The sequence below is a fragment of the Panthera leo genome, chromosome B3, assembly GCF_018350215.1.
Source record: "Panthera leo isolate Ple1 chromosome B3, P.leo_Ple1_pat1.1, whole genome shotgun sequence".
In the NCBI taxonomy this organism is placed as follows: domain Eukaryota; kingdom Metazoa; phylum Chordata; class Mammalia; order Carnivora; family Felidae; genus Panthera; species Panthera leo.
In genome coordinates, this window is record NC_056684.1 from 31,931,947 (window position 1) to 31,946,302 (window position 14,356).

Genomic DNA, 14,356 nt, shown 5'->3' on the forward strand with positions numbered 1-14,356 from the left:
TAAAGAAGCGGAAGAGGGGGGATGGGGCACAGGGTAGAGCTGTCCTAAAAGGAGTAGACCCTGTGTGCAGCCGGGAAGGGCAGCTGAGGTGGGGGGGAGGGGGGAGGCGGGGGGGTCCCTTCCCTTGCTGGGGACTGGTGGAGGTGGGGGATGGATAACTGAGGGTGTAGGGTCCACTGTGGGCTTGGTGAGGGTGGGGGAAAGGTGGCCACTCCACAGATCTGGGTCAGCGGGGCCTTGAGAGATGTCTGCACAACCTCTCTCCTCGCCCACATTCCCACACGCCACCACGGCCTCAAATACACTTGAAGCTAGGGGTGGGGCCAGGGAGCTCAAACCCGCCTTTAAGGCTGCCCCAGAGGGTGGGGGGGGGGGGGGAGGGTGGGTAAGAGGGCGGGCTCTGATCCCACTGTAGCCCATTGAAAAATGTCTTTCTGACCCAGTGTTGGTGACCGACAGCGTCACAGGGATGAGAAGGCAAGACTGGGTCTCTTCCCTTAACAAGGAAACAGTCACAATAGAAGAGGGGAAGGGTGTCCAGACCAAGGGAACAGCATATGTAAAGATGTAGAAGATAACACATCACAGACTATTACGGGAACAATTAGTTAGCAGGTCCAAGAGGGTCACGTGGAGGGAGGGTGACATCAGAGAGTCAGGCAGAGGGACAATGAATGGCTGGCCGGGGAATTTGGGCGTCACTCTGAGGGTACAGGGAGCCACAGATGACTTTAAAGCGGGAGAGTGACTGTTTCATTCAGAGCACAGCTGTTCCCCAGCTGCCCCTGACTCAGGTCTTAGGCCCAGGTCCCATTTCCAAAAGCCAAGCTTGCTCAGCTGTGAATGGGAGCCAGAGACATCAGGGATCCAAGCTGAGTTAGGATATCAAGCCTTCGATAATCAGAGTCCGTTGGACCCTGAAGCTTCCTACTCGTCCTTTGTTTTCTGAGGAAACTGAAGCCCAGAGATGGGCAGGGATTTACCCAAAGTGGCACGGCACGGGGGACTTGGCTCCACCCTGCTGCTTCCCACCAGATGTGCAGACATCCCTGACATGTGCTGCTGGTGACATCAGCTCAGCAGGAGCTGCAAGCTGCTGAGGGGGGCGGGGAGGTGCTGCATGTGGACCAGGAGGAGGGGAAGGGAAGCTGGCCAGACTCCTTGGCCTCCCTGCCTCCACTTTGCTGGGCTCAACAGTCCTGAGTGCAGAACCTGGGAGGCCGCAGAGCCTCTCCCACAGGGTCGTGTCCCTATGTGTAGCCCCCTTCGTTCTGGAAACGGGTGGGGAGGGAGACACACTGCTGACTCGGCACGGATGTGGGGATTAGTCTCCAGGTTCTGATTCCATCTACATGCTCCCCACTCTAAGAGACCCTCAGGCTGCTGCCAGGCCCTCGCCACCCCCCAGGTCAGCCGCCGATCCACCTGCTGTGTGGGGAAGACGCCCAGGGCCGACTTCTCCTCCAGGAACACCATTTCCTTTTCCTGGAAAGCACCGTTAGTCTCCTGGGCTCCCCCCTCAAAGATGCTCTCTTGTTCTCACTCTCTGGGTGTTTTTCCTCTCCCCCCTTCTCGCCCCTACCCTGCGTCCCATCTCCCCCTTTCTCTTTCCTCCCCATCTTGCCTTGTCTGTCCCCATTTCCTCTCCATTCCTTAACATCCCTTCCAGGAATAGGACCGGGAAGGGGGGGGGCCACAATCCGGGTGCTTCCGTTCCCTGCCCTCCCCCCCAATGCCTCCTTAGGCCACTGCTGGCATGAAGCACTGTGCAGGACCATGGACCCAAGGGAAGCCTCTGGGATGCTCATCAGACCCACACCCCCATTTGTCCTGTGGGCTCATTTGAGGACAGGGATCATCTGCCCTTCAGCTCAGCTTGAGGCCCGGCGCTGAGCCCACCAGCCCAACCCCTTGTGCTACCTGCTACACAGTCTGTGCGGGCCTCACAGGCCCCGTCACGCGTGGACAAGCAGGCTGGTTGTCCTGACCCTCCGACTCCCTATCCTGTCCCCAACCGGGATGAGGGCGGCGGGGGAGGACCCTAGATTCAGACAAAATGCCAGGCAGACACAAGGGAGCATCAGAAATGCTGTTTATTTCTCAGCCGCCCCCCGGGACGGCTAGCCTCTTTGGAGGGGCAGGCTACAGACGCATACTTGGAGAGAAAGGCAGGATAGGTGTCCGGGGTGGAGGGGCACAGGGTGGGAGGAGATGAAGGCCATCCCGGATCCTCCGATCCTGTCTGAGATCAGGGCACAGACTCCTGAGCCCCCAGATCATCAGGGAATGCCAAGAGGCAGCGGGAACTCGAGCAGGTCACCAAGAGCCCAAAGCTATGCCAGCCACCGCCCGAGACCCTATTCCCTGTCTGCTTCAGGTCACTTCCCTGCCAAGCCCCCGGCCCCAACCCTGTGCCCCCAGCCTTTGCCAGCTGGTCGGACCCAGTGCCTGCAATTCCATCGGTGGGGCTTCCCCCGGGGGGTTAGGGCATCGCCCTGTTAGCGAGCTGCCCTGATGGGGGAGCACGGGCCATGTGGTTAGCAGCAATCAGCACCGCGCACGGTGGGTATGGGATCAAATTCTGGTCTAGTCACTAGCTTTGAGCAAGTTTAGAAGTCAGGGGTGGTGAGGGTTCCAGAAGAGGTGAGAAGGGAGGTAGGAAGATGTGAAGTCCCCCACACCGGCCTTGGGACTTGCCACCCTCAGACCCAGGTGTTGCTTATTATAAGGGACATCCACAGAGTCAGGGGAGGGAAGGGGGGTGGGGACGGGGGAAGGCTAGAAGGAAGTGAGGAAGAGAAGGAGGAGGCTCTGGCCTAGTAGGAAAAGGCCGGGGGGCTGCCTCCCAGGGGCCCCTCCTCCCACTGCTGCAGCCTCAGGGCCCCCCGCGCGGCTGAGGTAGATGATGACGACGTTGTCCTCCGGCCCTGAGGGCTGTACCTCGTTGTCAACCGTGTAGCAGCCCTTACCCTCAGCCGCTTTGCCGTGGAACCTGCGTCCCAGCGCATCCTCCCCACCCTCGCCCGGTGTGGCCAGTGCCACGTTTACTGAGCTCTCCGCACTGCCTAGCTCGTTGGTGGCCAGGCAGCTGTAGGTGCCCTCCTCCAGCTTGCCAAAGTCTGGGATGAGCAGGCTGCCGTTGGCAAAGGCCTGGAAGCGAGGCCGGCCGCCGGCGGCCAGGGCCCCGGGCAGGGCACGCCCGTCGGCACCCACATTGGGGCTGGTGATCTCCACGGTGCCACCGGGCGTCTGGATGTGCCAGTGGAGCTGGGGGGCCGGTTGCCCCTCCACGTCGCAGTGGAGGGCCAGCACGAAGCCCGGCCGCAGCTCGGCACCATCCTGGCTGGGTTGGTAGGTGAGCTGCACCGAGGGCGCCGAGCAAGGCAGCGGCAGCAGGCGGTTCAGCGGCGTGCCCTTGAGCACGTGGGGCGAAGTGCAGGTGATGTTGTCTTGCTCCGGGATGGACACGGCCGTGGTCAGGGCCCACGTCTTGAACCACACGATGCCGCAGGTGCAGTCGAAGGGGTTATCGTTGATCTGCAGGTGGGACAGAGCGGTGAGAGGCGCGAAGGTGCCTTCGGCCAGCGCGTGCAGGCGGTTGTGGTTGAGCTGCAGCGAGCGCAGGGCACGAAGGCTGCGGAAGGCGTCCCGGGGGATGAAGGTCAGCTCGTTGCTGTCCATCTTGAGCAACTGGAGGGCACTGAGGTTGTGCAGGTCGCTCCAGGCAAAGTCGGAGATGAGGTTGTGGCTGAGGTCCAGGCTCCTGAGTTGGCCCAGAGGGGCGAGGGCACCGGCGGCCACCACACGGATCTCGTTGTGCGCCAGCCACAGCGACTGCAGCAGGGGCACCTCCCGGAAGGCGCCCTCTGGCAAGCTTGGCAGCCGGTTGGCCGACAGGCTCAGCGTGGTCACGTTGGCAGGGAAGCCGGGTGGCACGGCCTCCAGGTCACGGTAGGCGCAGTCGGCGATCTGGAAGCCGTACTTCTCGCCGCAGTCGCAGGGCTCGGGACAGGCCTGCGCTAGGCCCAGGAGGACCGCCCAGCAGAGCAAACGCAGCTCCTGCATCCTACCTCCTGCAGAGAAGGACACGCCACCAAGGTGACCCCAAGGGCCCGTGCAAGGCACTCGTCCCTCTCGGGACCCCAGCCAGACAGAGCTCTTCCCCCTCACGAGGCCCTGCCCCCACAGAATCCGGCTAAGACCCAACACCACCTAGCCCCCCTGCCCATTCTACAGAAGGGGAAACTGAGGCCCAAAGAAGGGCCAGGACTTGCCCGAGGTCATGCAGCCAGAAGGGGCGAAGACGGGACGGAAGAGGACCCCAGCTCCTCCTCCAAGCAGAGAGCTCTCCGTGCCTCGGCCAGCTCCGAGCTGATTTTATGACTTGAAATCCGTTTTCAGCCGCCCCCTCCCCCAGCGCTCCATGGAACCTCCCTCCTGCCCTCCCACATCCTGGCCACAGTCCCTCCCACCGGAGCCCCCCATAGGTATGCTTTGCCCCGGCCCAGACAAGGCCCCTTGTGCAGTGCACACCGCCCCCATCCACCCCATCCGCCCCCCTCCCGCTCCTACAGGCTATGACCACAGCAGACACCAAACCCTTTCTACAGAATCACACCCGTGGCCTGTTCCTTTCAGACTACGCCAGGCAGCTGCCTAAATAAACCCCCGCCAGGACCTCTCAGCTGGCCTGGGGGAGGCCAGTGGTTCAACCCAAATGCTGCCGGGATTTCCGGGGATGCGGTTGCTAGAGGGGCAGACGCCCCCTGGACAGACCCAAATAAGGGATTGTCCCAAGCACCCCGAACCAACGGGAAAGTGCCAGGCAGTTGAGCCTCTGTGCCTGGCAGGCCTCCCCCTTTCCCGCTGGCTTACCTTCAAACTACTCTTTCTTAGCCAAGCGGATCCACTTCTAAGATGGAACCAAAGACCAACGAAGGACAGAGTTGGCCCAGGGCAGGCTGCAGGGCCACCGGGCGTGCAGGGAGGATGCGGAGGCTGGAGGAAGGGGCACCCTGGTTCCTGCCCCACCTTCGAACCGCTCGCCCGTGCCCGCCCTTCCCCAGACAGGGTGCCTGGGGCCTCGCTGAGAGCAGGCTGCAGGAAGGGAGCCCAGACAGCCCGGACACTCCCTCCTTCTAGCAAAACAACTGCTTCTCTGCAGCAACAAGGACCCGTGTTTCATAAGTGACACCAGAAACTCGAGGGGGAAGAGATGCCAAATTTTTTTTCTTTTTTTCCCTCTCTCTCACTCACTTTTAGCAGCTTCAACTTCCTTAAAGACACAGCACTAGCTGGACAGCACCCAATAAAAGATGGGGCTGAGAGGATTTTTATGGATCGAAGAGTGAGAATTGAGTCTCCCGGAAGGTGGGAAACTTCTAACCTCGCTTCAAACAAGAGGAAAGGTGGGGGGGGGTCTTCTCCAAGCTGGGGCCGTATGAGTGATTGTGTGTGCACATGCGTGCGACATTTCTAGGCGTGGATGAGTGTGTATGTGTGTTTGTGTGGATGTGGGTGTGGGACTGTGTGTGTGAATGTGTGTGTTTGGGAACGTTTGAGCGTGTGTTCATGTAGGTGTGAGACTGCGTCGTTTTGTGTCGTCTCTGTGTTTGTCTGGTGTATACAAGCGAGTGTGTGTATTTGGGAGGGTGTGTGTGTGTGTGTAGAAGTGTGTGTCTTTGTGTCCATGTGTCTGTGTGGGTGATGCTGTGTTTCAATGAAAAGCGGAGAAGGCCCAAGTGTATGAAAACCCCACCAGGCTCCAACACCCCAGCGAGAAGCCAAAATGTTAGTCCTGGTTTTGTAAGAAAACACATCTTCCTCGTCTGTGTCAGGCCTGCCTGCTGGCTCTGAGGCTAGGCTGCTCTAAGCACATGTGGTCCAGGGAGGTCCCCAGGCGCCAAGGCGCCAGACCTGGCTCCCCACTTGGCCGGGAGGGGAGAGATCAGGGAGGCAGGCAGAGGTATGACAAGGCTCCGAACCCCGTAGCAGAGAGCCTTGGACACGAATCAGTTGGACTTCAGTTTCCCTGACTGGGGTTCTGAGAGACCCAGGCTCACACAGATAGTTCCATCACCCAGGACTGCCCACCCGGCAGGCAGAGGTGAGGCTGAGGGTCTCGCTCCTTCCGGAATATTCTCTGTGTCCTCCCACACTGCTTGAAATCCCACCACTGGAGCTGCCTGTCTGTGGAGGCTGCACTGCTCTCTGGGCCCCGCTCTCCCAGCACTAACTGTGTGGAAAGGACATATGCCTCCAGGGTGAGGGTATATCTGAGCTTTTCCCCCCAAACAGGAGGGCCCGGAGGAGTCAGAATGGGGAGGAGAAAGAGGCCCCAAACAAGAGAGCCAGAAGACCAACCAAAAGATCAGAGAACCCCTCGAAACACTTTGTGCACTGGATACTTTTGCCCTCCACAGCGCAAGCCAACTCATATCCCCTCAGCCCCCTGCCCCAGCCTTCCTTTTCCTCCTGTCCATATACCTGGCTGAATTCTGCTCAGCACTCTCCTGACCCTCCTGGCAGGGCCAAGGACAAACAGGTATCCTCTTTGGATGAAAGCATCCCCGGGGAGCCCTCCATCCCAGCGCACCGTGTCGCCATCCCCCTGTCACCAAGCGGGGCTGCAAGCACCGCGTGCCCCCTGCAAAGCCCCTCAGTCTGATACTGAGAATATTCTCGCAGTCCGAGTTCCGACCCACTGCAGGTGAAGCCTTGTTTGGCGTCGTCGTTGCTGTGCTGGGGAATTGGGAGGCAAGTCCTGAATTCGGTAGGCCCACTAGAGGCTGGAAGCACATACATCGGGAGTTCAGTAAACCAGAGGGGAGACTCAGCGACCTCAGTGCCAGTCACAGAGGGTTTCCTGGGGGAGGGGGCGTCGTTGTGCTGCTGTACCCGCCTACGCCTAGGCCGCCTCACCACGCCAGGGGGCTGCCTCTGAGGCGCTCTCAGGAGCCCACACCCTCCCCTGGGCTCCCCCTTCTAAAGCACACAGGCCCAGAGTGTGAAGGCCCAGAGTGTGAACCCCCCCCTGCCCCAGCCCTCAGACCCTCCTGCTGTGGCTGGGACCTGGCATTTCAGGCTTCCATTAAACATCACCTCATCAGAGCAGCTCTTCAGAGACCACGGAAGCTAAAACAGGCTCCCCGCTTAATTGTCCTCATAGACCTCCCTGGCCTTTCTTCGGAGTTCTTACCGTCATCTTTCTCGATGACACTTGTTTTCCCTGGAGTTGTCTTCATCTGGGTGCGGGGAAGGGGGGCTTGTTGTTTTGGGTTTTTTAGTGCTTCTCACTAATTCAATTCCCCACTCTCCCCCAGCTGGGTGAATCTCCTTTCAACGTAAATAAACCCATGATGTACTCTATCAATTTTATCTTGGAGAAATCTCTCCCTGAGCCTTCTGACCTGCTCCAATTCGTTTTTTTTTTTTTTTAAGTTTTTTAATTTATTTTTGAGAGAGAGAGAGTGCAAGAGCAAGTGGGGGAGGGGCAGGGAGAGGGGGAGAGAGACAGAATCCCAAGCAGGCTCTGGCGCTCTCAGCACACAGCCTGACACTGATCTCGAACCCATGAACCGTGAGATCATGACTTGAGCTGAAACCAAGAGTCGGGCACTTAACCAACTGAGCCACTTCCAGTTCGGTTTATTTGGACCCTGGCTGTGCTACAGTCACACAGAGATGGCCCACCTCCCTTGCTCAGGGGTCCATCGCTCAGCTCTCTGGGCTTGGGCCTCTTGCTTCCTGGATCCCACATCTTCCCCTTCTCAGTTTACACTCTCGCTTTGGCGGAACCCGCCCTCCAGTACCTTCTGGAAAAGGCTTGTAGGAGAGGTGTTGTGGGACCTGCCTGTCTGAAGACTCTTTGTCACTCTGAGTGATAGTCTAGCTGGGTAGAGAACTCCAGATGGAGATCTCTTCCCCAGAACTTTACAGGGGGCCCTCCCTTGAAAGCCGTTGCTCTGTTGTTGCTTATAGGGCTGGTGTGGGGCGCTCCACCACTGTGTTGGCATCAGTTGTGTGTGTGCCACCTGGGATTTGTCTTTCTGGAAGCTTGGAGGTGATGATTCACTATGCTGCGCCTTGCTGAGGGCCTGCCCTTCCAAATCAGAAATTCATGTTCTTCAGCCCTGGAAAAGTTTTTGATTTACCCCTTTATGATTTCCTGACCTCCATTTTCTCTGTTCTCTCCTTCTGGAGCCCTAACCAACCAGATGTTGTGCTTCGTGGAGGAACCCCTAACGTCCTCATCTTTCCCCTCCTTTGTCTCACTTCTGTATCTTCCCGTCGCTGTTTCTAGGAAGTCTCGTCTATGTTACCATTCTGCCCTTCTAATGGAGCGTTTGATTTGTAAGCTTTACATTTCAAAGATTCCTTTTAATTTGGTGACTGTTCTCTTTAATATATGTCGTACCCAGTTCTTGTTTCATGGATACTGTAGGTTATTTCTGTGAAGATGATGATAGCTCTCTCTCTTTTCTGTTTAGGCTTCCTTCTGTCTGCACTGCCTGTCTCCTTGTTTGCTTGCTTGTTTGGACTCTGTCTTTCCTATTAGAGGTTTCCTCAGGTAATTCACTTGGCAGAAATGTATTCCTATGTGTTTAATGTGAGATCCCTCCACTAGAGAGGAAGTGCATTAAAGGCAGACATCTCATCTCCCCAGTTGCTGTTAATTTCTGGCACAGAAAAGATGTTCAATAAATATTCCTTGACTCGACGAACGGGCCAACTGGGTGGTCATCAAATGCCAGAGATGAAAATACCATAGAGGCCACCTCCTCTACCTCCTCATTTTACAGATAGGCACTCAGGGTCCAGACGGGGACAGGGACGTGCCCAAGGTTACACGGTGCCTTTGGATAGGACATCTGAGGAACATTTCACACAACGTGGGAGAGCCGCACTCTTGTCAGGTGGTTGAGAATGTTACTAGCCTTCCTGAAGGAGGGGAGCCCTTGCACCCCCGTTCCCCACCCTCGAAGGCCTTGATGACAGCTGAACACTAGTCGGCCCTCAGAACCTCACTGTGGAGGAGCCATCGGGGGCTGAGGGCAGAAAAAGTAACAGGGACTCGCCTATCTGGGCAGAACTGACTCTACCCGCGTTGGTCACTGACGACTCTTGCCCACTGTCCAGATCCCACCCCTGCCTGAGGGTGCAGCCGTGCCCCGTCTCCTCTAGGAAGGATGAGAAGACAAGGGCTACCATGGCCAAGTGGGCCCCAACCCAAACCCATCTGAGCCTCCAAGGTACTTGACCACCCCAGTATACCTGAGGGAGGGTCGCACACAGCCCCCAGCTATTCACATGCCTCCAAGGATGGGGGCTTATTACCTCCTAGGCAGCCCCCTCTAATCTCTCCGTAGCTGTCATAGGCTGAAAATTCCTCCCCAAAAGCCCATCCCACAAGAGATAATGGGATCAGGCGGGAGGCGAGCCTGAGGTTGGCTCTCCTACCTCCTCGTAGCCCAGGAGCTCCCTGTCGGCAGCCTGGGCCACCATCTTCCCAGTCCTGGCCTCCTGTGAGCTGGGCTCAGTCCCCAGGACTGGAGAGCCCTTCTCAGGCCCTCAAACGCCTCCACCACCCCTTGATCCTCAAGAGTCCCACCGCAGTGGAAGGAAGAATTGCGGAGTGGGGAGGGGGAGAAGAGGGGCCAGGTTTGGGAGCCCTTCCTGCCTACCCCAGCCTTGGCTCCTGTGGGCCTCAGTAGTTCATCATAGAATGACCAACTGTTCCAGTTTGCCGAGGACCGAGGGGGTGTTCCAAGATGCCAGACTTTTGGTGCTAAAATCCTGACAGTCCCAGGCATGCTGGTCACTGGGGCAGGGGACGTGCCCGCTTCTTCCCACAGAGGTTTTCCTTCCTGCTCCCTGTTCTGCACCCCCTGCCCTTGGCAGAGGCCAGAATTTCTCTTCCCTTTCCTCTGCACCCCCTCCCACGGAGCTGCTACCCCTCCCCAGCTGTGGCTGCTCAGCTTGTGACTCCTGCACCCCAAAGGGGCCTCACTCCCTCTGACCAGGGGGCTGCTGGCGCTGCCACGTCAGCTTTTCCTGGAAAGCCAAAAAAGATCCCAGAGACAGAGAGAGAGAGAAAGAAAATAGAGTGAAAGGGACAGAGCGCGGCAGAGAAAGGACTGGGGAGGAACTGAGACAGACACGGGAGTGAGAGAAAGCAGGTGCTCACTGACAGCCAGGGCTGGATCCGAGGTAGAGACAGGATTCAAGATCCAGAAAGAGCGACGGAGAAAGAGGGTCCGATGGGCCCTGAAGCGGGCTCCATGAGGGAGGAGACAGTGGGGGGTCTCAGTCCCATCCTGCCTTCCCTCCACGGCTCATCGGGATCATTGGGAGGAAGCTCAGCAGCTCATGGGGGGACTGGTTGTAGTTTCCTGGGGGTTTCCTGGGAGGGAGAGGCCAGCCTGGGCCCTTGAGAAGTTGCGGTTATAGAAGGAACGTTGTGCAGGTGCGTGTGCGTGCGCCTGCGGAGGACTGAGATCCACCCACACCATCAGATTATGGGATTTGAGACAGTCCCTCCCTTTCCTGGGTCTCAGTTCCTCTGTCTTGCGTGGGAGATGGAGGAAAGGGCTTAAGGTCCTTCAGCCCTGCCGTTCTAATGAACGTCTGCATTTACGTCTACGTGAGGAGTCTGCACGTATGCGTGTGTTCATGCGCAGTCAGTTCTGCTGTGTGCGCGTGAGTCTTGCTGGGTCTGCGTATGTGATGGTGGGTGCGTGCACACGTGTGGGCCTGTGCGGCCGTGTGTTCATAAGCTCACTGCGTGCCCCTGAGGCTGTGCGTGCAGCGGCAGGGCGGGCCCCATCTTTCCCCCCCCAAATCAGCTGCAGCCAAGAGGCCCAGCCCGGGCAGAGGTGGCCTGGCCCCGGGCTGATCTACAGTGGGTTCCTCCCTCCCATGCCTTTCCCGCCACCCCCCCCCCCCCCCGACTCTCCACCTTCCTCTCCACCTTCCTCTCCACACACCCTTCCCATCACTCAGAGGTGAGGGGCTCAATCCCTCCCACCTTGGAAACCAGGATGTGCCTCTGACTCTACCTCCGGCCTCATCTCCAGCCGGCTCGGCTCACCGAGTCCGGTCCACACTTCAGCTGCTCCCACCTCGGGGCCACCCCTGTTGCTCTTTTCTCAAACTGGAGTCTGTCCCCCTTGGATTTGTGGGGCCCGCTCCCTCTTGTCTTTGGACACTTTGTTCAAATGCCTGCTCCCTGGAAGGGCCTTCCCAGCCCAGCCTATGTAAAAAGGATTTGTGGGCCGCCTGGGGTGGCTCAGTCCGTTAAGCATCTGACTTCGGCTCAGGTCATGATCTCACAGTTCGTGGGTTCGAGCCCGGCGTCCGGCTCTGTGCTGACAGCTCAGAGCCTGGAGCCTGCTTCGGATTCTGTGTCTCCCTCTCTCTCTGCGCCTCCCCTGTTCACGCTCTGTCTCTGTCTCAAGAATAAGTAAACATTAAAACAAAAATTTTTAAATAAAAATAAAAAGGCTTTGTCCCTCTCGGTGTCCACACACAGTTTAGTTGTCCCTCTTCCCAACACCCACCCCTGCCATCTGTGAGTGTATGTCTCATCCATTTCATCCATCTTTCCAATCCGAACGTGAGCTCCACACGGGTGGGCACTTGGCTCTGAGCAGGTGCTCAGTAAATCCTTGTTGAACGAATGGATGAAAAAGTGGCCTCTGGGTTTCCACCGGGAAGCCTCTGCCCCTGGCCCTCCTAGCTGCCCAGGGACTCACCAGCCCCTCCCTTCTACGTGGCTATGCCCTCCCTCTCAGCGGCCCCTCACCAGCCAGGATTTCTGATTCCTCCCCTGGCACCAACCTTGCTGCCCTCTCCTGAACTTCCCCTTAGTCTGCAGGGCCATTTTTAGCAGCAGCACTAACCGGGGCATATTTCATGGGAATTATTTTTGTTCTTTCCCCAGGCCGATCCCACAGTTTCCAGGAATCCAGGCCCTGGCCACAACCCAGGGCGTGTAGCAGATTCCAGTTTTCCACCCCAGCCCCTCCCAAAGGCGAGAGGTAGGATCGGGAGTGTTAGGAATGAGGGTGTTTGAATTAAGGTTCCTTCTAGACTGGGACCAGAGTTACGGGGTCAGGATCCCAGTCCCCGTGTTAGCTGTGGGGCATGGGCCAAGGGCCCATGTTAGCTGGCAAGACCAGGACTAGATGTGGTGCAGGTGTAGCGGGTGGGGGCGAGGGTAGTGTAACCCGTCAGTGAAGCAGGGTCTGAGGTGTGAATGGGAGGGTGACAATCACCCCTGTGGCCCGTGGCGTGGAAATGAGGCGGTGGGCAGAGGGCTAGAGAGGGATGCGGAGAGACGAAAGGAGAAGCAGGGAGGCGGGGTGGAGAGAGAGAGGAGCAGGCAGAGACCGACACATGAAGAGAACGGGGATCGGAGAGGCCGGGGACAGCCAGGAGCAGGGCTGAGCATTTCACTGATGGCAGAGTCATGTGGTCCCTGCTTTTCATCCACAGGTCAGGCTGTGGCGCGGTTTCCACGCAACCCCGTTGCATGCCACCAACCGGAAAGGACCAGCCCACAGGTCCCCGAGCTTCTCTCAGTCCTGAGGGGCTTGTTCAGCCATGGCTGCTGACCACGGGGAAGGCAGGCAACAGGCCTTGCGGACCTCGGCCTGAGGCCCCCTCTTGGGGAACACAAGAAGAGGAGACGGGCGGCCAGTCTGCCTGGGGAGGTGACTTCGGCTGCAGAGGCCTCTGGGAGAGCAGTCCGGGCCGGACAGAAAGCTGCACAGCCCGTGAGGGTTCCAGAAGTTCCTAGAAGGGAGGTGAGAGAGAGGTGGGGTCAGGAAGACTTGAGAGAGGGGTTGGAAACTTGACTAATTTTCAAAACAAAGTAAAGAATGCAAACGTTAACGCAGGAAATCAAATTCCCCCTCTGTCCCTCCCCTCCCCACCCCACCCCTCACCCCCTGCGCCGTCCACTCCCCAGGGGCAACAGTTTGGGATGGTTTCTGTTTTTAGTACCGCTGCCGTTACACACATCAGGCCTGCCCAGAACATTTGCAGAGCCTGGGGTAAAGGACATTTGGAGGCACACGTCCCGTACGTCCAAATATTTAAAAGTAATAAATCCTACAAACTGTGTAATATGTTTCATTCTCCTATCTTGACAAATGTGCTTCATAACCACTTGAAGGCCAAGTTCAAATTTAGAGTTCTTGGACTCCTCAGAGGCCCCTGCCAGAAACAGACAGGCAGCCCCCAGTCCCCAGCCCCCCACCCACAGCTGTCCTATTTCTCTCCCCACCCCACCCCACCCCATTCTGTCCCGCACCGCGCGGGGGGCCTGTGCATAAGTAGGGAGACACCCCAAGCTCTGTCCACATCCCCAACCTCCCTCAAACTGACTCAGACCCAGGGGAGCACACATCTTGGTACAGTCCTCCCTCGGGAGGAGTGGTCAGAGTAAAAGGTTTTCAGAGGCCCTGGAAGCAGGCTCAGGCCATTTCATTTAGGCAGAGAATTCCAGGGTCCCAGATACTCAAAGCTTGCTCCAGAGTAAGGATATAGGCTCTAAGTAGAAAGGTCCTCTTGGAAAGGCATGGTCAGGGTAGGATTGCCAGATAAAATACAGGACACCCATTAAATTTGAATTTCAGAGAAAGAACCATACATTTTAGTATACCTCAACTATTACATGGGATATATTCATGCTAAAAACAAACAAATAAACAAAACAAACAACAACAAACCCTTATTCATTGTTTATCTGAAATTCTACTAACTCTGGCAACTCTAGGCCAAAGGGAAGGTCAGAGCAGAGCCCTCTAAACTCGGGGCTCCGGGAAGGGACCCCCCTCTCACCTGGAGTAAAGTGATTTGACCTGAATAAGTCTCAATTATATGCATAGACTACCATGTCTTAGTGGAAACTTTAGACAGTATCTACTCACCCCCTGCTATGCGTTGAATTGCATTCCCTTCAAAAAAATATGCTGAAGTCCTAAAGCCCACTACCTCAGAATGTGACCTTATTCGGAAAAAGGGTCTTTAGAGAGGAATTAGTTTCTGTTAAGTCACCCAGATTTGGGTACTTTGCTATGGCACACCCAGGAAACTAATACACCCTTCTGCAAAATAAGATTTTAGCTCACTTAACATGTTTCTATTTTTCCCTCCCTTCTTCCTTCTGGTTTTTGGTAGTTAAAACGTTCTCGGTTCTTCTATTGGTTACATTTGTGCTTTAAATGCCCCTTACTTACTGATCCCTAGAGTTGAGATGCTATCTAATGACTTCCCACTCACTGTATAACATGAGACATGTACCCTTCCCATCTTTCCTCTCCCCCAACTCTTCTACCTCTCAGCCTGTCTG

The 14,356-nt window shown here is 57.0% G+C and overlaps 1 protein-coding gene across 1 annotated transcript; it reads right to left on the reverse strand.

The window, feature by feature from the left end:
• Window positions 1–2,077: 2,077 nt before the first annotated feature.
• On the reverse strand, window positions 2,078–5,188 carry ISLR (immunoglobulin superfamily containing leucine rich repeat). The gene is made up of 2 exons (XM_042941437.1): window positions 4,876–5,188; window positions 2,078–4,073 (listed from the first exon to the last, which is right to left on the reverse strand). Exon 2 carries the CDS (start codon window positions 4,063–4,065, stop codon window positions 2,779–2,781), a length of 1,287 nt encoding a protein of 428 aa, XP_042797371.1. The 5' UTR covers window positions 4,066–4,073; window positions 4,876–5,188; the 3' UTR covers window positions 2,078–2,778.
• Between the last annotated feature and the right edge of the window lie 9,168 nt (window positions 5,189–14,356).

Bases quoted from the DNA above. Each gene is read 5' to 3' on its own strand.
- ISLR (XM_042941437.1), bottom strand. From the start codon at position 4,065: ATGCAGGAGCTGCGTTTGCTCTGCTGGGCGGTCCTCCTGGGCCTAGCG.